Raw genomic sequence first — 23,227 nt, 5'->3', positions numbered from 1 at the left:
TATATCCCTATGAGAGTCTTAGCTTTGCTCAGAGGCCTGTATACAGACCACTTACCCAATCTATCTTGCAAATGCTCATCTCAGTGATAAAAAGAATCAGGCAAGAGTGTACAAACATATAACTCATTTCCCATATAATGAGGAAGCTAAAGCCACAAGGGATTCAGTTACTTGTCACACACATTTGCTGACACTTCACTTTCAGAATATCCTATATAGTACAATAACAGTAGTTATAATTTCTTGAGCACCTATTATATGCTAGGCATTATAAACTATTTCATTAAAATCTACCCTACAAAGGAAGAATTATTGTCTTTGTTTTTAAAGATGAGCAAACTTGTTATAAAAAGAGAAAATTCGGGGTTGAGAAAAGGCTGATACAGTGAAAAACTGAAAAGACAGGTCAAAAGTAAGTTGCTGTGATTCAGTCTCCAGAATTCACATAAATCAAGAAAGCTGAGTAAAAAACGCCAGGGCCTTAAAACTGTCACTGATCTGTTAGGAAAGGGTGGCTAAGTCTCAGTGTGACCAGTGTGATTTTGCTGTCCCTGTATATAAGGTTATTGAGGACGAGGTAAAGCTCTTTGGCCCTGGAAATGGAGGAAGGGGGTGGAAAACACACCTTGTCCTTAAGACTTTGCCCTTTGTTGACTGAGCTAGGGATGCTGATAAGGGCTATCTGAGTTTTTTAATTGAAAAGCATCTAAGTTACCCAAGCTCCCAGAGCTGTTGCTACACAAGCAGGCAGGAGGTAAGAGTAACAAAGGGCCAGTGAAATTAAATAATTTGCTTAAGGTCATGCAGCTATTAAGAAACAGAGCCAGATTCCAGCCCATATCAGTTGTACAGATCACACTTTCCCACTATGCCAAAACAGAGGTTCAGAATTAATATCCAGCATCATGTCATTAATTTGTACTAAGTAGATTTGAATAATTGGGAAATCCTCAATTATATAAAACAATTTTAAAGAAATACATTTGCTGAGTTTAATAGCAAAATAAGTTGTCATAGGTCTGTGATAATTTCTTAGAGAACCTGCTTTAAAAAATATTCAAGAAAGCTTTGCCAATCAAATGCTTACACAGAGATGGAATTCTTGACTGCTCAAGGCTTCTTGAGCATTCTTCAGTCTCATACATGACTTGACATTTGTTCCCGCATATTTTTTTTTTTTTTTTTTGAGAGGGAGTCTCGCTCTGTCGCCCAGGCTGGAGTGCAGTGGCCGGATCTCAGCTCACTGCAAGCTCCGCCTCCCGGGTTTATGCCATTCTCTCGCCTCAGCCTCCCGAGTAGCTGGGACTACAGGCGCCTGCCATCTCGCCCGGCTAATTTTTTTTTTGTATATATTTTTTTTTAGTAGAGACGGGGTTTCACCGTGTTAGCCAGGATGGTCTCGATCTACTGACCTCGTGATCCGCCCGTCTCGGCCTCCCAAAGTGCTGGGATTACAGGCTTGAGAGACCGCGCCCGGCCGTTCCCGCATATTTTTTACAGGCAAACTTTTTTCACAAGAAAAAAGTAGATGTAATCTTCAATGTGACCCCTGTCGTAGGGATTGCAAACCAAAATGCCCAGGGGCCATGGTGACATATGAAGTCTTCTTCAGCAAACATTAAGGAAACAATTGGCTGATGACAGACACTAAAGGCTGGGACTGCAATCTAGAATGATGCTTGGTCAACAACACCTTTTTAAAAACTGGGGATGATTGTGGGGGTCGAGGTAGTGGAATGGCACTGCATAACAAAACTAAAGAGTCTATAGATGACTAAAGGGTCACTCATCACAGCCCTGTTACAGTGATTAAATATTTAGAGTTCATAAGATCCAAATTAATGTGATATATTTTTTCTTTTTTTCTTTACTTTAGCAAATAATAATTTAGGGGTCTATATAATATTTTGTTAAGCAAAACCCTTTTGAATGATATTTGATTCTATGTATAAGACCAATATGTTAATATATGTATACAACTTTTGCACATATGCATAAGAACTTGGCAACATAACTGCCTAAAAATGCAACAAAAACTGTAACTATGACACCAGTCATATTTACAAAGAAACTGGCAAGATATTGGCACATAATTCCTAATTTCGGATGGAAGAACCTTGAAAAATAAACTGGCTCAACGTGCGCAACTAAAACATGGAGGGAAACTGAAGCAAGAATTTGAATTAAGAGACTTTTCCCATTCCCTCATGGTTTGCACAGTCTTGTGTGGCAGATGGATGAATGAAGAAACACAAATAGATATGTCATTATTAACTGTAGTAAGTGCCACAAAGGAAAAGAACAGGGTACCTTTAGAGAGGGATAGAATTTATTAGGTTGGCGCAAAAGTAATTGTGATTTTTGTCATTTAAAAGTAATGGTAGAAACTGCAATTACTTTTGCACCAAGCTACTAGTTTAGGGCTGGTTGGTGGGGGTATGGGGAGGAGAATGGGATAGTGTGGGAGGCAGAGTAGAGCTGAGACTAAAGGATGAGTTGGAGTCAGGTGAAGAAGGTTGAAATAGTATTTGAGGCAGAGGAAACATACTACAAAGCCGTGTTGTGGGACTCAGCCTGTTTCTGAGATTGACAGGTCTTGCTGGAGCTAAAAGGATTCTGAGGCAGGATGGTGGGAGATGAGAATGGAGAGGCAGACAAGGTAAATAACTCAAGGCCTCAAAGGCAATAGTAACACGTTTAGATTCTGGGACAACGGTAATACAAAACCACCAGGGAGTTGTGAACAAAGATGACCTGATTTACTCATAAAAGACCACCTGGCTGTTAAAATGTACTGGAGAGGGGCAAGATTGGACTCAGGGAGAGAAGAAGGCAATTGCAGTGCTACAGGGAAAAGACAGTGGTCACTTGGACAAGGGAGGTGGCAGTAAAGAGAAAAGTGGCCACTTCAGACAGAGGTTTGTAGATGAACATCAGGACTTAATGATGGAGAAGCTGTCAAGAAGACTCCTTTCAGCTCATTCACTGCAAATAATTAACTTGTATAATTGAGCATTTTAATAGCATGCATGCATGTGGGTTTGTGTGACTGCGCATATGCATAATAAAGACATCAAATTTTGGTTTAATAGCTAGAAAATGTGAAAATTATATTTATATAAACATATTTGCATAAGTTTATTTTATGTCATACATGTAAAGTTCCATCAAAGCAATGATCATTACAATGAAATTGTATTAAATATTAAACCTGTATTTGATGTCTTTATTATGCATCTGCACATGCACAGTCACACCTACACACACAATTGATTTAAAGAGAAAGCCAGGTGTGGTGGCTCATGGCTGTAATCCCAGCACTTTGGGAGGCTGAGGTGGGCAGATCACTTGAGGGCAGGAGTTGGAGACCAGCCTGGCCAACATGGCGAAACCCCATATCTACTAAAAATACAAAAATTAGCCAGGCGTGGTGGTGGGCACCTGTAATCTCAGCTACTTGGGAGGCTGAGGCAGGAGAACCACTTGAACCAAGGAGGCGGAGGTTGCAGTGAGCTGAGATGGTGCCACTGTACTCCAGCCTAGGCAACAGAGTGAGACTCCATCTCAAAAATAAAATAAAATGAAACAAAATAAAAATAAAAAGATGTTCATACAATGAAAGGATTTTATTCTTGTTATTTGGCTCATTTCCCACCATTGTCATCCACTGTCTGTTGATAATGAGTAAAACAATGAATAAACTGTTGCCAATACAGATTTTCTTACTCTGTCTCTCTAACCACTTGAGATAGTCGGCCATTAAAACATGTATATGCACATGCAGTCACACACACACACACACACACACACAATCATCCACAACAAATTTTGATAGCTGGTAAAAGTTCTGTGTTTGAATCTACAAATATATCTGAGTGGTGGTAATTTCACTATAGTGTGACTCTCTTGCTAAGATATATCCCTCATCTAAGAACAAAGTACTAAGCCACATATATCTCTGAAAAATTTATGCAAAATCATATTTACCAGCAGAGAAGTTGGGGATTTGGCAGGACGTGTTCTAACCTGCTGAAATTTACCACCCGAAAAGTCAGAGCAGCTGGGGATGGGTTGTTGGCAAAGTGTCTGGTGATGCCAGCAGGAAATGACAACACCATTTCTCCAGTAATCTTAACGATACATCTGGCATATCAAAACACAGAGAGGAAAGAGAGAGAAAACCGATGTCAATACACTGAATCAAACTGAATCAAAACTGCTGTGAAAAAACAATTTATGAGGCAATGTTAAACAGCAGAAGAGGTGCAGAAGAGATAAAAAGTATTCTCTTACAATTCCATTAAAAAATACTTTAACTTCCATTTTAGGTTCAGGGGTACATGTGTAGGTTTGTTATATAGGTAAACATGTGACTTGGGGATTTGGTGTACAGATTATTTTGTCACCTGGGTACTAAGTATAGTACTTGACAGGTTTTCTTTTTTTCTGAACCTTTCTCTTTTCCCAGCCTCCTCCCTCAGGCAGGCCCCAGTTTCTGTCCTTCCCCTCTTTCTGTCCACGTGTTCTCATTATTTAGCTCTCACAAGTAAGAACATGAGGTGTTTGTTTTTCTGTTCCTGTGTTGATTTGGGAAGGATAATGGCCTTCAGTTCCATCCATGTTCCTGCAAAGGACATTATCTCATTCTTTTTTATGGCTATGTAGTATTCCATGGTGTACATATAACACATTTTCTTTATCTAGTCTACCATTGGTGGCCATTTAGGTTAATTCTGTGTCTTAGCTATTGTGAATAGTACTGCAATGAACATACCAATGCATGTGTCTTGATGATAGAATGATTTATATTTCTTTGGGAATATAACCAGTAATGGGATCTTTGGGTCAAAGGGTAGTTCTGTTTTTAGCCCTTTGAGGAATCACCACACTACTTTCTACTATGGTTGAATTAATTTACACTCTCACCAACAGTGTATAATTTCTAATTTATCTGAGAACTAAATGGTCAACACTTATTTTAAAAAGTGACTATTTTGTTTTATGTGTTTTGAAATGTAAGAAGAAAAGCACAGCTTTTCTCTTTCTGTAGAAGTCTATAGCTTCGCCTCATGAATAGAATCCTCTGCTCTGGTGGTTCTCCCTCACTTTGATTTCTGAATCTTTGGCAGCATATTTGAAGATAGTAAACTATACAATGTTATCACATTATTTCTTGGGACTTGTCCTAGTTCTTCGAGTAACATGAGTAATGCCTTCAGCATGTTCTTTTATGTACTCATGAAGTAAAGTTTTTGCCTTGCACGTAACTAATTCTTCATTCCATTAATTTGTCTATTTGGTCAAAATTGTAAAATCAGTCAGATAAGTTAACACAATGGGATGATAGTGTGGAAGGAAAAATAATTCTTTGTTTTTTAAAAAAAGACTTTATGAAGATATAATTGATATATAATAAACTGAACTTATTTATAGTGTAAAACTCCATGAGCTTATATGATGTAAAATCATCATACAATTAAGACAATGAACATTTCCATCATCCCTGAAAGTTTCCTTATGCTTTTTTGTAATCCCTTTTTGTAATCTCTCCCGCTTCCTTTCCCTGTCCCTAGGCAAGAGTTAATATGCTTCCGGTCATTATACCTTCATTTGCAATTTCTAGAATTTTATATAACAGAATTGTAGGATGTGTGATTTTTTGTTTCTTTCACTCCACATAATTATTTTGAGATTTGTCCATGTAGTTGTGTGTAGTTCATTTCTTTTTGTGGCTGTGTAGTGTATGGATATACCACAGTTTAAAAAAATACATTCACCTACTGAAGAATATTTAGGTTCTTTCCAGTTTTTGCCAATTACAAATAAAGGTGCAATGGATACATGTGTACAGGTATGAGTATGAATATACCTTGTCATTTCTCTTGGTCAGTACACAGGGAGAGTCACTAGCTCACACAGGTGTGGGCTCTCAAATAAACTGCCTCAATGTTTTCTAAAGTGTAAAATACAGCTGTGCATGCGGGTTTTAGGTATTCCACATTCTCACCAACACTTGGTAGAATTGATCATTTAAATCTTAGCCATTCTCATAGATGAGTAGTGGTATCTTCTTGTTGTTTTAATTTGCGTTTGCATAATGGTTAAGGATCATAAGCATCTTTTATGTGCTTGCCATCAGTTATCTTCTTTGGCAAAGTGTCTGCTTAAACTGTCTGCCAAGTTTTTAAATAGAGTTGTTTGTTCTCTTATTGAATGTTAAGGTTTCTTTATACATTCTGGGCATATCAGTTGTCAGATATATAATTTGCAACCCAGTCTGTGGCTTGTTTTGTTTTTTCTTTCTCTTAAAAACACATTTGAAGAGCAGAAGTTTCTAATTCATCAATTTATTCTTTTATGGGTTATATCTAATCCAGTCATTCTTTTGATGTCTTATTTAAGAAGTCTTTGCCAAACCCAAGGTCACAAAAGTTTCATTTATATTTTCTTTTTCCTTTTTGAGACAAGGTCTTTCTCTGTCACCCAGACTAGAGTGCAGTGGTGCAAGCATAGCTCACTGCAGCCTCAAACTCCTGGCCTCAAGCAATCCTCCTACCTTGGCCTCCCAAAGTGCTGGAATTACACTGCAACTGGCTCAGTTATATTTTCTTCTAGAAGTTTAAAAAAAATCTTTGATTTTACATTTAGCTTCATTACCCATTTTCACCTATTTGAGTCTTACAATGTATATAGTGTCAAGTATAGATCTCAGTTCATTTTGTGTGTCTGTGGATATAAATATCTGGTTGTTTCAGCCATTTTCTGAAGAATATTTTTTTCTTCAGAGAAGATTAAAACCATTTTCTGAGAAGACTGTCCTTTCTCCACCAAATTACTTTGAAAATTTTGTTGAAATCTAATTGTCCTTATCTGTGTGAGTCTATTTCTGGATTCACAATTCATTCTGTTCTATAGATCTATTTGGTCTATTTTTATTATTATTATTATTTTTAAATTTTTTTATTATACTTTAAGTTCTAGGGCACATGTGCACAACGTGCAGGTTTGTTACACATGTACACCTGCGCCATGTTGGCGTGCTGCACCCATCAACTTGTCAGCACCCATCAATTCGTCATTTATATCAGGTATAACTCCCAATGCAATCCCTCCCCCCTCCCCCCTCCCCATGATAGGCCCGATGTGTGATCTTCCCTTTCCCGAGTTCAAGTGATCGCATTGTTCAGTTCCCACCTATGAGTGAGAACATGCGGTGTGTTGGTTTTCTGTTCTTGTGATAGTTTGCTAAGAATAATGGTTTCCAGCTGCATCCATGTCGCTACAAAGGACACAAACTCATCCTTTTTTATGGCTGCATAATATTCCATGGTGTATAGTGCCACATTTTCTTAATCCAGTCTGTCACTGATGGACATTTGGGTTGATTCCAAGTCTTTGCTATTGTGAATAGTGCCGCAATAAACATACGTGTGCATGTGTCTTTATAGCAGCATGATTATAATCCTTGGGTATATACCAGTAGTGGGATGGCTGGGTCATATGGTACATCTAGTTCTAGATCCTTGAGGAATCGCCATACTGTTTTCCATAATGGTTGAACTAGTTTACAATCCCACCAACAGTGTAAAAGTGTTCCTATTTCTCCACATCCTCTCCAGCACCTGTTGTTTCCTGACTTTTTAATGATTGCCATTCTAACTGGTGTGAGATGGTATCTCATTGTGGTTTTGATTTGCATCTCTCTGATGGCCAGTGATGATGAGCATTTTTTCATGTGTCTGTTGGCTGTATGAATGTCTTCTTTTGAGAAATGTCTGTTCATATTCTTTGCCCACTTTTTGATGGGGTTGTTTGTTTTTTTCTTGTAAATTTGTTTGAGTTATTTGTAGATTCTGGATATTAGCCCTTTGTCAGATGAGTAGATTGCAAAAATTTTCTCCCATTCTGTAGGTTGCCTGTTCACTCTGATGGTAGTTTCTTTTGCTGTGCAGAAGCTCTTTAGTTTAATCATATCCCATTTGTCAATTTTGGCTTTTGCTGCCGTTGCTTTTGGTGTTTTAGACATGAAGTCCTTGCCCATGCCTATGTCCTGAATGGTACTACCTAGGTTTCTTCTAGGGTTTTTATGGTATTAGGTCTAACATTTAAGTCTCTAATCCATCTTGAATTAATTTTCGTTTAAGGAGTAAGGAAAGGATCCAGTTTCAGCTTTCTACTTGTGGCTAGCCAATTTTCCCAGCACCATTTATTAAATAGGGAATCCTTTCCCCATTCTTGTTTCTCTCAGGTTTGTCAAAGATTAGATGGCTGTAGTTGTGTGGTATTATTTCTGAGGACTCTGTTCTGTTCCATTGGTCTATATCTCTGTTTTGGTACCAGTACCATGCTGTTTTGGTTACTGTAGCCTTGTAGTATAGTTTGAAGTCAGGTAGCGTGATGCCTCCAGCTTTGTTCTTTTGACTTAGGATTGTCTTGGCAATGCGGGCTCTTTTTTGGTTCCATATGAACTTTAAAGCCGTTTTTTCCAATTCTGTGAAGAAACTTATTGGTAGCTTGATGGGGATGGCATTGAATCTATAAATAACCTTGGGCAGTATGGCCATTTTCACGATATTGATTCTTCCTATCCATGAGCATGGTATGTTCTTCCATTTGTTTGTTCCTCTTTGATTTCACTGAGCAGTGGTTTGTAGTTCTCCTTGAAGAGGTCCTTTACATCCCTTGTAAGTTGGATTCCTAGGTATTTGATTCTCTTTGAAGCAATTGTGAATGGAAGTTCATTCCTGATTTGGCTCTCTGTTTGTCTGTTACTGTGTATAAGAATGCTTGTGATTTTTGCACATTAATTTTGTATCCTGAGACTTTGCTGAAGTTGCTTATCAGCTTAAGGAGATTTTGGGCTGAGACAATGAGGTTTTCTAAATATACAATCATGTCATCTGCAAAGAGGGATAATTTGACTTCTTCTTTTCTTAACTGGATACCCTTTATTTCTTTCTCTTGCCTGATTGCCCTAGCCAGAACTTCCAACACTATGTTGAATAGGAGTGGTGAGAGAGGGCATCCCTGTCTTGTGCCAGTTTTCAAAGGGAATTTTTCCAGTTTTTGCCCATTCAGTATGATATTGGCTGTGGGTTTGTCATAAATAGCTCTTATTATTTTGAGGTACGTTCCATCAATACCGAATTTATTGAGCGTTTTTAGCATGAAGGGCTGTTGAATTTTGTCAAAAGCCTTTTCTGCATCTATTGAGATAATCGTGTGGTTCTTGTCTTTGGTTCTGTTTATATGCTGGATTACGTTTATTGATTTGCGAATGTTGAACCAGCCTTGCATCCCAGGGATGAAGCCCACTTGATCATGGTGGATAAGCTTTTTGATGTGCTGCTGAATCCGGTTTGCCAGTATTTTATTGAGGATTTTTGCATCGATGTTCATCAGGGATATTGGTCTAAAATTTTCTTTTTTTGTTGTGTCTCTGCCAGGCTTTGGTATCAGGATGATGTTGGCCTCATAAAATGAGTTAGGGAGGATTCCCTCTTTTTCAATGGATTGGAATAGTTTCAGAAGGAATGGTATCAGCTCCTCTTTGTACCTCTGGTAGAATTCAGCTGTGAATCCATCTGGTCCTGGACATTTTTTGGTTGGTAGGCTATTAATTATTGCCTCAATTTCAGAGCCTGCTATTGGTCTATTCAGGGATTCAACTTCTTCCTGGTTTAGTCTTGGAAGAGGGTAAGTGTCCAGGAAATTATCCATTTCTTCTAGATTTTCTAGTTTATTTGAGTAGAGGTGTTTATAGTATTCTCTGATGGTAGTTTGTATTTCTGTGGGGTCCATGGTGATATCCTCTTTATCATTTTTTATTGCATCTATTTGATTCCTCTCTCTTTTCTTCTTTATTAGTCTTGCTAGTGGTCTGTCAATTTTGTTGATCTTTTCAAAAAACCAGCTCCTGGATTCATTGACATTTTGGAGGGTTTTGTGTCTCAATCTCCTTCAGTTCTGCTCTGATCTTAGTCATTTCTTGCCTTCTGCTAGCTTTTGAATGTGTTTGCTCTTGCTTCTCCAGGTCTTTTAATTGTGATGTTAGAGTGTCAATTTTAGATCTTTCCAGCTTTCTTTTGTGGGCATTTAGTGCTATAAATTTCCCTCTACACAGTGCTTTAAATGTGTCCCAGAGATTCTGGTATGTTGTATCTTTGTTCTCATTGGTTTCAAAGAACATCTTTATTTCTGCTTTCATTTCGTTATGTACCCAGTAGTCATTCAGGAGCAGGTTGTTCAGTTTCCATGTAGTTGAGCGGTTTTGATTGAGTTTCTTAGTCCTGAGTTCTAGTTTGATTGTACTGTGGTCTGAGAGACAGTTTGTTATAATTTCTGTTCTTTTACATTTGCTAAGGAGTGCTTTACTTCCAATTATGTGGTCAATTTTGGAATAAGTGCGATGTGGTGCTGAGAAGAATGTATATTCTGTTGATTTGGGGTGGACAGTTCTGTAGATGTCTATTAGGTCCGCTTGGTGCAGAGATGAGTTCAATTCCTGGATATCCTTGTTAACTTTCTGTCTCGTTGATCTGTCTAATGTTGACAGTGGAGTGTTGAAGTCTCCCATTATTATTGTATGGGAGTCTAAGTCTTTGTAAGTCTCTAAGGACTTGCTTTATGAATTGGGTGCTCCTGTATTGGGTGCATATATATTTAGGATAGTTAGCTCTTCCTGTTGAATTGATCCCTTTACCATTATGTAATGGCCTTCTTTGTCTCTTTTGATCTTTGATGGTTTAAAGTTTATTTTACTGGAGACTAGGATTGCAACCCCTGCTTTTTTTTGTTCTCCATTTGCTTGGTAGATCTTCCTCCATCCCTTTATTTTGAGCCTATGTATGTCTCTGCATGTGAGATGGGTCTCCTGAATACAGCAGACTGATGGGTCTTGACTCTTTATCCAGTTTGCCAGTCTGTGTCTTTTAATTGGAGCATTTAGTCCATTAACATTAAGGTTAATATTGTTATGTGTGAACTTGATCCTGCCATTATGATATTAACTGGTTATTTTGCTCGTTAGTTGATGCAGTTTCTTCCTAGCCTCAATGGTCTTACATTTTGGCATGTTTTTGCAATGGCTGGTACCGGTTGTTCCTTTCCATGTTTAGGGCTTCCTTCAGGGTCTCTTGTAAGACAGGCCTGGTGGTGACAAAATCTCTAAGCATTTGCTTATCTGTAAAGGATTTTATTTCTCCTTCACTTATGAAACTTAGTTTGGCTGGATATGAAATTCTGGGTTGAAAATTCTTTTCTTTAAGAACGTTGAATATTGGCCCCCACTCTCTTCTGGCTTGGAGAGTTTCTGCTGAGAGATCTGCTGTTAGTCTGATGGGCTTCCCTTTGTGGGTAACCCGACCTTTCTCTCTGGCTGCCCTTAACATTTTTTCCTTCATTTCAACTTTGGTGAATCTGGCAATTATGTGTCTTGGAGTTGCTCTTCTCAAGGAGTATCTTTGTGGCGTTCTCTGTATTTCCTGAATTTGAATGTTGGCCTGCCCTACTAGGTTGGGGAAGTTCTCCTGGATGATATCCTGCAGAGTGTTTTCCAACTTGGTTCCATTTTCCCCCTCACTTTCAGGCACCCCAATCAGACGTAGATTTGGTCTTTTTACATAATCCCATACTTCTTGCAGGCTTTGTTCATTTCTTTTTCTTCTTTTTTCTTTTGGTTTCTCTTCTCGCTTCATTTCATTCATTTGATCCTCAATTGCTGATACTCTGTTTTCCAGTTGATCAAGTCGGTTACTGAAGCTTGTGAATTGTCACGTATTTCTCATGTCATGGTTTTCATCTCTGTCATTTCATTTATGACCTTCTCTGCTTTAATTATTCTAGCTATCAATTCTTCCACTCTTTTTTCAATATTTTTAGTTTCTTTGCGCTGGGTACATAATTCCTCCTTTAGCTCTGAGGAGTCTGATGGACTGAAGCCTTCTTCTCTCATCTTGTCAAAGTCATTCTCTGACCAGCTTTGATCCGTTGCTGGCGATGAGCTGCACTCCTTTGCAGGGTGAGATGCGCTCTTATTTTTTGAATTTCCAGCTTTTCTGCCCTGCTTCTTCCCCATCTTTGTGGTTTTATCTGCCTCTGGTCTTTGATGATGGTGACGTACTGATGGGGTTTTGGTATAGGTGTTCTTCCTGTTTGGTAGTTTTCCTTCTAACAGTCAGGACCCTCAGCTGTAGGTCTGTTGGAGATTGCTTGAGGTCCACTCCAGACCCTGTTTGCCTGGGTATCAGCAGCAGAGGTTGCAGAAGATAGAATATTGCTGAACAGCGAGTGTACCTCTCTAATTCTTACTTTGGAAGCTTCCTCTCAGGGGTGTACTCCACCCTGTGAGGTGTGGGGTGTCAGACTGCCCCTAGTGGGGGATGTCTCCCAGTTAGGCTACTCAGGGGTCAGGGACCCACTTGAGCAGGCAGTCTGTCCGTTCTCAGATCTCAACCTCCGTGTTGGGAGATCCACTGCTCTCTTCAAAGCTGTCAGACAGAGTCGTTCAGGTCTGCACAGGCCTCTGCTGCTTCCCCTGTTGTTTTTTAGCTGTGCCCTGTCCCCAGAGGTGGAGTCTACAGAGACAGGCAGGTTTCCTTGAGCTGCTGTGAGCTCCACCCAGTTCGAGCTTCCCAGCAGCTTTGTTTACCTACTTAAGCCTCAGCAATGGCTGGCGCCCCTCCCCCAGCCTCGCTGCTGCCTTGTGGTTAGATCGCAGACTGCTGTGCTAGCAATGAGGGAGGCTCCGTGGCGTGGGGCCCTCCGGCCAGGTGTGGGTATAATCTCCTGGTGTGCCCGTTTGCTTAAAGTGCAGTATTGGGGTGGGAATTACCCGATTTTCCAGGTGTTGTGTGTCTCAGTTCGCCTGGCTAGGAAAAGGGATTCCCTTCCCCTTGTGCTTCCCAGGTGAGGCAATGCCTCGCCCTGCTTCAGCTCTCGCTGGTCGGGCTGCAGCAGCTGACCAGCACGATTGTCCGGCACTCCCCAGTGAGATGACCCCAGTACCTGAGTTGAAAATGCAGAAATCACTGGTCTTCTGTGTCGCTCGCGCTGGGAGTTGAGACTGGAGCTGTTCCTATTCGGCCATCTTGCTCCGCCCCTTATTTGGTCTATTTTTTTTTTTTTTTATTATACTTTAAGTTCTAGGGTACATGTGCATGACGTTTATATCATGTATAACTCCCAATGCAATCCCTCCCCCCTCCCCCCTCCCCATGATAGGCCCCGATGTGTGATCTTCCCTTTCCCGAGTTCAAGTGATCGCATTGTTCAGTTCCCACCTATGAGTGAGAACATGCGGTGTTTGGTTTTCTGTTCTTGTGATAGTTTGCTAAGAATAATGGTTTCCAGCTGCATCCATGTCGCTACAAAGGACACAAACTCATCCTTTTTTATGGCTGCATAATATTCCATGGTGTATATGTGCCACATTTTCTTAATCCAGTCTGTCACTGATGGACATTTGGTTGATTCCAAGTCTTTGCTATGTGAATAGTGCCGCAATAACATACGTGTGCATGTGTCTTTATAGCAGCATGATTATAATCCTTTGGGTATATACCCAGTAGTGGGATGGCTGGGTCATATGGTACATCTAGTTCTAGATCCTTGAGGAATCGCCATACTGTTTTCCATAATGGTTGAACTAGTTTACAATCCCACCAACAGTGTAAAAGTGTTCCTATTTCTCCACATCCTCTCCAGCACCTGTTGTTTCCTGACTTTTTAATGATTGCCATTCTAACTGGTGTGAGATGGTATCTCATTGTGGTTTTGATTTGCATCTCTCTGATGGCCAGTGATGATGAGCATTTTTTCATGTGTCTGTTGGCTGTATGAATGTCTTCTTTTGAGAAATGTCTGTTCATATTCTTTGCCCACTTTTTGATGGGGTTGTTTGTTTTTTTCTTGTAATTTGTTTGAGTTATTTGTAGATTCTGGATATTAGCCCTTTGTCAGATGAGTAGATTGCAAAAATTTTCTCCCATTCTGTAGGTTGCCTGTTCACTCTGATGGTAGTTTCTTTTGCTGTGCAGAAGCTCTTTAGTTTAATCATATCCCATTTGTCAATTTTGGCTTTTGCTGCCGTTGCTTTTGGTGTTTTAGACATGAAGTCCTTGCCCATGCCTATGTCCTGAATGGTACTACCTAGGTTTCTTCTAGGGTTTTTATGGTATTAGGTCTAACATTTAAGTCTCTAATCCATCTTGAATTAATTTTCGTTTAAGGAGTAAGGAAGGATCCAGTTTCAGCTTTCTACTTGTGGCTAGCCAATTTTCCCAGCACCATTTATTAAATAGGGAATCCTTTCCCCATTTCTTGTTTCTCTCAGGTTTGTCAAAGATTAGATGGCTGTAGTTGTGTGGTATTATTTCTGAGGACTCTGTTCTGTTCCATTGGTCTATATCTCTGTTTTGGTACCAGTACCATGCTGTTTTGGTTACTGTAGCCTTGTAGTATAGTTTGAAGTCAGGTAGCGTGATGCCTCCAGCTTTGTTCTTTTGACTTAGGATTGTCTTGGCAATGCGGGCTCTTTTTTGGTTCCATATGAACTTTAAAGCCGTTTTTTTCCAGTTCTGTGAAGAAACTTATTGGTAGCTTGATGGGGATGGCATTGAATCTATAAATAACCTTGGGCAGTATGGCCATTTTCACGATATTGATTCTTCCTATCCATGAGCATGGTATGTTCTTCCATTTGTTTGTTTCCTCTTTGATTTCACTGAGCAGTGGTTTGTAGTTCTCCTTGAAGAGGTCCTTTACATCCCTTGTAAGTTGGATTCCTAGGTATTTGATTCTCTTTGAAGCAATTGTGAATGGAAGTTCATTCCTGATTTGGCTCTCTGTTTGTCTGTTACTGGTGTATAAGAATGCTTGTGATTTTTGCACATTAATTTTGTATCCTGAGACTTTGCTGAAGTTGCTTATCAGCTTAAGGAGATTTTGGGCTGAGACAATGAGGTTTTCTAAATATACAATCATGTCATCTGCAAAGAGGGATAATTTGACTTCTTCTTTTCTTAACTGGATACCCTTTATTTCTTTCTCTTGCCTGATTGCCCTAGCCAGAACTTCCAACACTATGTTGAATAGGAGTGGTGAGAGAGGGCATCCCTGTCTTGTGCCAGTTTTCAAAGGGAATTTTTCCAGTTTTTGCCCATTCAGTATGATATTGGCTGTGGGTTTGTCATAAATAGCTCTTATTATTTTGAGGTACGTTCCATCAATACCGAATTTATTGAGCGTTTTTAGCATGAAGGGCTGTTGAATTTTGTCAAAAGCCTTTTCTGCATCTATTGAGATAATCGTGTGGTTCTTGTCTTTGGTTCTGTTTATATGCTGGATTACGTTTATTGATTTGCGAATGTTGAACCAGCCTTGCATCCCAGGGATGAAGCCCACTTGATCATGGTGGATAAGCTTTTTGATGTGCTGCTGAATCCGTTTGCCAGTATTTTATTGAGGATTTTTGCATCGATGTTCATCAGGGATATTGGTCTAAAATTTTCTTTTTTTGTTGTGTCTCTGCCAGGCTTTGGTATCAGGATGATGTTGGCCTCATAAAATGAGTTAGGGAGGATTCCCTCTTTTTCAATGGATTGGAATAGTTTCAGAAGGAATGGTATCAGCTCCTCTTTGTACCTCTGGTAGAATTCAGCTGTGAATCCATCTGGTCCTGGACATTTTTTGGTTGGTAGGCTATTAATTATTGCCTCAATTTCAGAGCCTGCTATTGGTCTATTCAGGGATTCAACTTCTTCCTGGTTTAGTCTTGGAAGAGGGTAAGTGTCCAGGAAATTATCCATTTCTTCTAGATTTTCTAGTTTATTTGAGTAGAGGTGTTTATAGTATTCTCTGATGGTAGTTTGTATTTCTGTGGGGTCCATGGTGATATCCTCTTTATCATTTTTTATTGCATCTATTTGATTCCTCTCTCTTTTCTTCTTTATTAGTCTTGCTAGTGGTCTGTCAATTTTGTGATCTTTTCAAAAAACCAGCTCCTGGATTCATTGACATTTTGGAGGGTTTTGTGTCTCAATCTCCTTCAGTTCTGCTCTGATCTTAGTCATTTCTTGCCTTCTGCTAGCTTTTGAATGTGTTTGCTCTTGCTTCTCCAGGTCTTTTAATTGTGATGTTAGAGTGTCAATTTTAGATCTTTCCAGCTTTCTTTGTGGGCATTTAGTGCTATAAATTTCCCTCTACACAGTGCTTTAAATGTGTCCCAGAGATTCTGGTATGTTGTATCTTTGTTCTCATGGTTTCAAAGAACATCTTTATTTCTGCTTTCATTTCGTTATGTACCCAGTAGTCATTCAGGAGCAGTTGTTCAGTTTCCATGTAGTTGAGCGGTTTTGATTGAGTTTCTTAGTCCTGAGTTCTAGTTTGATTGTACTGTGGTCTGAGAGACAGTTTGTTATAATTTCTGTTCTTTTACATTTGCTAAGGAGTGCTTTACTTCCAATTATGTGGTCAATTTTGGAATAAGTGCGATGTGGTGCTGAGAAGAATGTATATTCTGTTGATTTGGGGTGGACAGTTCTGTAGATGTCTATTAGGTCCGCTTGGTGCAGAGATGAGTTCAATTCCTGGATATCCTTGTTAACTTTCTGTCTCGTTGATCTGTCTAATGTTGACAGTGGAGTGTTGAAGTCTCCCATTATTATTGTATGGGAGTCTAAGTCTCTTTGTAAGTCTCTAAGGACTTGCTTTATGAATTGGGTGCTCCTGTATTGGGTGCATATATATTTAGGATAGTTAGCTCTTCCTGTTGAATTGATCCCTTTACCATTATGTAATGGCCTTCTTTGTCTCTTTTGATCTTTGATGGTTTAAAGTTTATTTTACTGGAGACTAGGATTGCAACCCCTGCTTTTTTTTGTTCTCCATTTGCTTGGTAGATCTTCCTCCATCCCTTTATTTTGAGCCTATGTATGTCTCTGCATGTGAGATGGGTCTCCTGAATACAGCAGACTGATGGGTCTTGACTCTTTATCCAGTTTGCCAGTCTGTGTCTTTTAATTGGAGCATTTAGTCCATTAACATTTAAGGTTAATATTGTTATGTGTGAACTTGATCCTGCCATTATGATATTAACTGGTTATTTTGCTCGTTAGTTGATGCAGTTTCTTCCTAGCCTCAATGGTCTTTACATTTTGGCATGTTTTTGCAATGGCTGGTACCGGTTTTTCCTTTCCATGTTTAGGGCTTCCTTCAGGGTCTCTTGTAAGACAGGCCTGGTGGTGACAAAATCTCTAAGCATTTGCTTATCTGTAAAGGATTTTATTTCTCCTTCACTTATGAAACTTAGTTTGGCTGGATATGAAATTCTGGGTTGAAAATTCTTTTCTTTAAGAACGTTGAATATTGGCCCCCACTCTCTTCTGGCTTGGAGAGTTTCTGCTGAGAGATCTGCTGTTAGTCTGATGGGCTTCCCTTTGTGGGTAACCCGACCTTTCTCTCTGGCTGCCCTTAACATTTTTTCCTTCATTTCAACTTTGGTGAATCTGGCAATTATGTGTCTTGGAGTTGCTCTTCTCAAGGAGTATCTTTGTGGCGTTCTCTGTATTTCCTGAATTTGAATGTTGGCCTGCCCTACTAGGTTGGGGAAGTTCTCCTGGATGATATCCTGCAGAGTGTTTTCCAACTTGGTTCCATTTTCCCCCTCACTTTCAGGCACCCCAATCAGACGTAGATTTGGTCTTTTTACATAATCCCATACTTCTTGCAGGCTTTGTTCATTTCTTTTTCTTCTTTTTTCTTTTGGTTTCTCTTCTCGCTTCATTTCATTCATTTGATCCTCAATTGCTGATACTCTGTTTTCCAGTTGATCAAGTCGGTTACTGAAGCTTGTGAATTTGTCACGTATTTCTCATGTCATGGTTTTCATCTCTGTCATTTCATTTATGACCTTCTCTGCTTTAATTATTCTAGCTATCAATTCTTCCACTCTTTTTTCAATATTTTTAGTTTCTTTGCGCTGGGTACATAATTCCTCCTTTAGCTCTGAGGAGTCTGATGGACTGAAGCCTTCTTCTCTCATCTTGTCAAAGTCATTCTCTGACCAGCTTTGATCCGTTGCTGGCGATGAGCTGCACTCCTTTGCAGGGTGAGATGCGCTCTTATTTTTTGAATTTCCAGCTTTTCTGCCCTGCTTCTTCCCCATCTTTGTGGTTTTATCTGCCTCTGGTCTTTGATGATGGTGACGTACTGATGGGGTTTTGGTATAGGTGTTCTTCCTGTTTGGTAGTTTTCCTTCTAACAGTCAGACCCTCAGCTGTAGGTCTGTTGGAGATTGCTTGAGGTCCACTCCAGACCCTGTTTGCCTGGGTATCAGCAGCAGAGGTTGCAGAAGATAGAATATTGCTGAACAGCGAGTGTACCTCTCTAATTCTTACTTTGGAAGCTTCCTCTCAGGGGTGTACTCCACCCTGTGAGGTGTGGGGTGTCAGACTGCCCCTAGTGGGGGATGTCTCCCAGTTAGGCTACTCAGGGGTCAGGGACCCACTTGAGCAGGCAGTCTGTCCGTTCTCAGATCTCAACCTCCGTGTTGGGAGATCCACTGCTCTCTTCAAAGCTGTCAGACAGAGTCGTTCAGGTCTGCACAGGCCTCTGCTGCTTCCCCTGTTGTTTTTTAGCTGTGCCCTGTCCCCAGAGGTGGAGTCTACAGAGACAGGCAGGTTTCCTTGAGCTGCTGTGAGCTCCACCCAGTTCGAGCTTCCCAGCAGCTTTGTTTACCTACTTAAGCCTCAGCAATGGCTGGCGCCCCTCCCCCAGCCTCGCTGCTGCCTTGTGGTTAGATCGCAGACTGCTGTGCTAGCAATGAGGGAGGCTCCGTGGCCGTGGGGCCCTCCCGGCCAGGTGTGGGTATAATCTCCTGGTGTGCCCGTTTGCTTAAAGTGCAGTATTGGGGTGGGAATTACCCGATTTTCCAGGTGTTGTGTGTCTCAGTTCGCCTGGCTAGGAAAAGGGATTCCCTTCCCCCTTGTGCTTCCCAGGTGAGGCAATGCCTCGCCCTGCTTCAGCTCTCGCTGGTCGGGCTGCAGCAGCTGACCAGCACCGATTGTCCGGCACTCCCCAGTGAGATGACCCCAGTACCTGAGTTGAAAATGCAGAAATCACTGGTCTTCTGTGTCGCTCGCGCTGGGAGTTGGAGACTGGAGCTGTTCCTATTCGGCCATCTTGCTCCGCCCCCTTATTTGGTCTATTTTTTTTTTTTTTTTATTATACTTTAAGTTCTAGGGTACATGTGCATGACGTTTATATCATGTATACTCCCCAATGCAATCCCTCCCTCCTCCCCCCTCCCCATGATAGGCCCCAGTGTGTGATGTTCCCCTTCCCGAGTCCAAGTGATCTCATTGTTCAGTTCCCACCTATGAGTGAGAACATGCGGTGTTTGGTTTCTCTTCTTGTGATAGTTTGCTAAGAATGATGGTTTCCAGCTGCATCCATGTCCCTACAAAGGACGCAAACTCATCCTTTTTTATGGCTGCATAGTATTCCATGGTGTATATGTGCCACATTTTCTTAATCCAGTCTGTCACTGATGGACATTTGGGTTGATTCCAAGTCTTTGCTATTGTGAATAGTGCCGCAATAAACATACGTGTGCATGTGTCTTTGTAGTAGAGTATTTATAATCCTTTGGGTATATATCCAGTAGTGGGATGGCTGGGTCATATGGTACATCTAGTTCTAGATCCTTGAGGAATCGCCATACTGTTTTCCATAATGGTTGAACTAGTTTACAATCCCACCAACAGTGTAAAAGTGTTCCTATTTCTCCACATCCTCTCCAACACCTGTTGTTTCCTGACTTCTTAATGATTGCCATTCTAACTGGTGTGAGATGGTATCTCATTGTGGTTTTGATTTGCATTTCTCTGATGGCCAGTGATGATGAGCATTTTTTCATGTGTCTGTTGGCTGTATGGATGTCTTCTTTTGAGAAATGTCTGTTCATATCCTTTCCCCACTTTTTGATGGGGTGTTTGTTTTTTTCTTGTATATTTGTTTGAGTTCTTGGTAGATTCTGGATATTAGCCCTTTGTCAGATGAGTAGGTTGCAAAAATTTTTTCCCATTCTGTAGGTTGCCTGTTCACTCTGATGGTAGTTTCTTTAGCTGTGCAAAAGCTCTTTAGTTTAATTAGATCCCATGTGTCAATTTTTGCTTTTGCTGCTGTTGCTTTTGGTGTTTTAGACATGAAGTCCTTGCCCATGCCTATGTCCTGAATGGTACTACCTAGATTTTCTTCTAGGGTTTTTATGGTATTAGGTCTAACATTTAAGTCTCTAATCCATCTTGAATTAATCTTTGTATAAGGGGTAAGGAAAGGATCCAGTTTCAGCTTTCTACTTATGGCTAGCCAATTTTCCCAGCACCATTTATTAAATAGGGAATCCTTTCCCCATTTCTTGTTTCTCTCAGGTTTGTCAAAGATCAGATGGCTGTAGATGTGTGGTATTATTTCTGAGGACTCTGTTCTGTTCCATTGGTCTATATCTCTGTTTTGGTACCAGTACCATGCTGTTTTGGTTACTGTAGCCTTGTAGTATAGTTTGAAGTCAGGTAGCGTGACGCCTCCAGCTTTGTCCTTTTGACTTAGGATTGTCTTGGCAATGCGGGCTCTTTTTTGGTTCCATATGAACTTTAAAGCCGTTTTTTCCAATTCTGTGAAGAAAGTCATTGGTAGCTTGATGGGGATGGCATTGAATCTATAAATCACCTTGGGCAGTATGGCCATTTTCACGATATTGATTCTTCCTATCCATGAGCATGGTATGTTCTTCCATTTGTTTGTGTCCTCTTTGATTTCACTGAGCAGTGGTTTGTAGTTCTCCTTGAAGAGGTCCTTGACATCCCTTGTAAGCTGGATTCCTAGGTATTTGATTCTCTTTGAAGCAATTGTGAATGGAAGTTCATTCCTGATTTGGCTCTCTGCTTGTCTGTTCTGGTGTATAAGAATGCTTGTGATTTTTGCACATTAATTTTGTATCCTGAGACTTTGCTGAAGTTGCTTATCAGCTTAAGCAGATTTTGGGCTGAGACAATGAGGTTTTCTAAATATACAATCATGTCATCTGCAAACAGGGACAAATTGACTTCTTCTTTTCCTAACTGGATACCCTTTATTTCTTTCTCTTGCCTGATTGCCCTAGCCAGAACTTCCAACACTATGTTGAATAGGAGTGGTGAGAGAGGGCATCCCTGTCTTGTGCCAGTTTTCAAAGGGAATTTTTCCAGTTTTTGCCCATTCAGTATGATATTAGCTGTGGGTTTGTCATAAATAGCTCTTATTATTTTGAGGTACGTTCCATCAATACCAAATTTATTGAGCGTTTTTAGCATAAAGGGCTGTTGAATTTTGTCAAAAGCCTTTTCTGCATCTATTGAGATAATCATGTGGTTCTTGTCTTTGGTTCTGTTTATATGCTGGATTACGTTTATTGATTTGCGATGTTGAACCAGCCTTGCATCCCAGGGATGAAGCCCACTTGATCATGGTGGATAAGCTTTTTGATGTGCTGCTGAATCCGGTTTGCCAGTATTTTATTGAGGATTTTTGCATCGATGTTCATCAGGGATATTGGTCTAAAATTCTCTCTTTTTGTTGTGTCTCTGCCAGGCTTTGGTATCAGGATGATGTTGGCCTCATAAAAAGAGTTAGGGAGGATTCCCTCTTTTTCTATTGATTGAAATAGTTTCAGAAGGAATGGTACCAGCTCCTCCTTGTACCTCTGGTAGAATTCAGCTGTGAATCCATCTGGTCCTGGACTTTTTTTGGTGGGTAGGCTATTAATTGTTGCCTCAATTTCAGAGCCTGCTATTGGTCTATTCAGGGATTCAACTTCTTCCTGCTTTAGTCTGGGAGAGTGTAAGTGTCCAGGAAATTATCCATTTCTTCTAGATTTTCTAGTTGATTTGCGTAGAGGCATTTATAGTATTCTCTGATGGTTGTTTGTATTTCTGTGGGGTCGGTGGTGATATCCCCTTTATCATTTTTTATTGCGTCTATTTGATTCCTCTCTCTTTTCTTCTTTATTAGTCTAGCTAGCGGTCTGTCAATTTTGTTGATCTTTTCAAAAAACCAACTCCTGGATTCATTGATTTTTTGGAGGGTTTTTGTGTCTCTATCTCCTTCAGTTCTGCTCTGATCTTAGTTATTTCTTGCCTTCTGCTAGCTTTTGAATGTGTTTGCTCTTGCCTCTCTAGTTCTTTTAATTGTGATGTTAGAGTGTCAATTTTAGATCTCTCCTGCTTTCTCTTGTGGGCATTTAGTGCTATAAATTTCCCTCTACACACTGCTTTAAATGTGTCCCAGAGATTCTGGTATGTTGTATCTTTGTTCTCATTGGTTTCAAAGAACATCTTTATTTCTGCTTTCATTTCGTTATGTACCCAGTAGTCATTCAGGAGCAGGTTGTTCAGTTTCCATGTAGTTGAGCGGTTTGGATTGAGTTTCTTAGTCCTGAGTTCTAGTTTGATTGCACTGTGGTCTGAGAGACAGTTTGTTATAATTTCTGTTCTTGTACATTTGCTGAGGAGTGCTTTACTTCCAATTATGTGGTCAATTTTGGAATAAGTGTGATGTGGTGCTGAGAAGAATGTAAATTCTGTTGATTTGGGGTGGAGAGTTCTATAGATGTCTATTAGGTCCGCTTGGTGCAGAGATGAGTTCAATTCCTGGATATCCTTGTTAACTTTCTGTCTCGTTGATCTGTCTAATGTTGACAGTGGAGTGTTGAAGTCTCCAACTATTATTGTATGGGAGTCTAAGTCTCTTTGTAGGTCTCTAAGGACTTGCTTTATGAATCTGGGTGCTCCTGTATTGGGTGCATATATATTTAGGAGAGTTAGCTCTTCCTGTTGAATTGATCCCTTTACCATGATGTAATGGCCTTCTTTGTCTCTTTTGATCTTTGATGGTTTAAAGTCTGTTTTATCAGAGACTAGGATTGCAACCCCTGCTTTTTTTTGTTCTCCATTTGCTTGGTAGATCTTCCTCCATCCCTTTATTTTGAGCCTATGTATGTCTCTGCATGTGAGATGGGTCTCCTGAATACAGCAGACTGATGGGTCTTGACTCTTGATCCAGTTTGCCAGTCTGTGTCTTTTCATTGGAGCATTTAGTCCATTGACATTTAAGTTTAATATTGTTATGTGTGTACTTGATCCTGTCATTATGATATTAACTGGTTATTTTGCTCGTTAGTTGATGCAGTTTC

General features: G+C 40.1%; 1 protein-coding gene across 24 annotated transcripts in view; it reads right to left on the bottom strand.

The window, feature by feature from the left end:
* The window catches only part of SGIP1 (SH3GL interacting endocytic adaptor 1), a 245,175-nt gene that overhangs the window by 17,697 nt on the left and 204,251 nt on the right, over window positions 1-23,227 (bottom strand). For all 24 annotated transcript variants that reach the window (XM_033225190.1, XM_033225193.1, XM_033225191.1 and 21 more), the window contains one exon: window positions 3,988-4,143. In XM_033225190.1, the coding sequence (XP_033081081.1) occupies window positions 3,988-4,143 (156 nt within the window). The remainder of the gene's footprint in view (window positions 1-3,987; window positions 4,144-23,227) is intronic.

This window comes from Trachypithecus francoisi, unplaced genomic scaffold, assembly GCF_009764315.1.
Source record: "Trachypithecus francoisi isolate TF-2019V2 unplaced genomic scaffold, Tfra_2.0 Lachesis_group12, whole genome shotgun sequence".
Lineage (NCBI taxonomy): Eukaryota > Metazoa > Chordata > Mammalia > Primates > Cercopithecidae > Trachypithecus > Trachypithecus francoisi.
The sequence above is the reverse complement of the archived record's forward strand: the minus strand, read 5'-3'. Positions and strand labels throughout refer to the sequence as shown.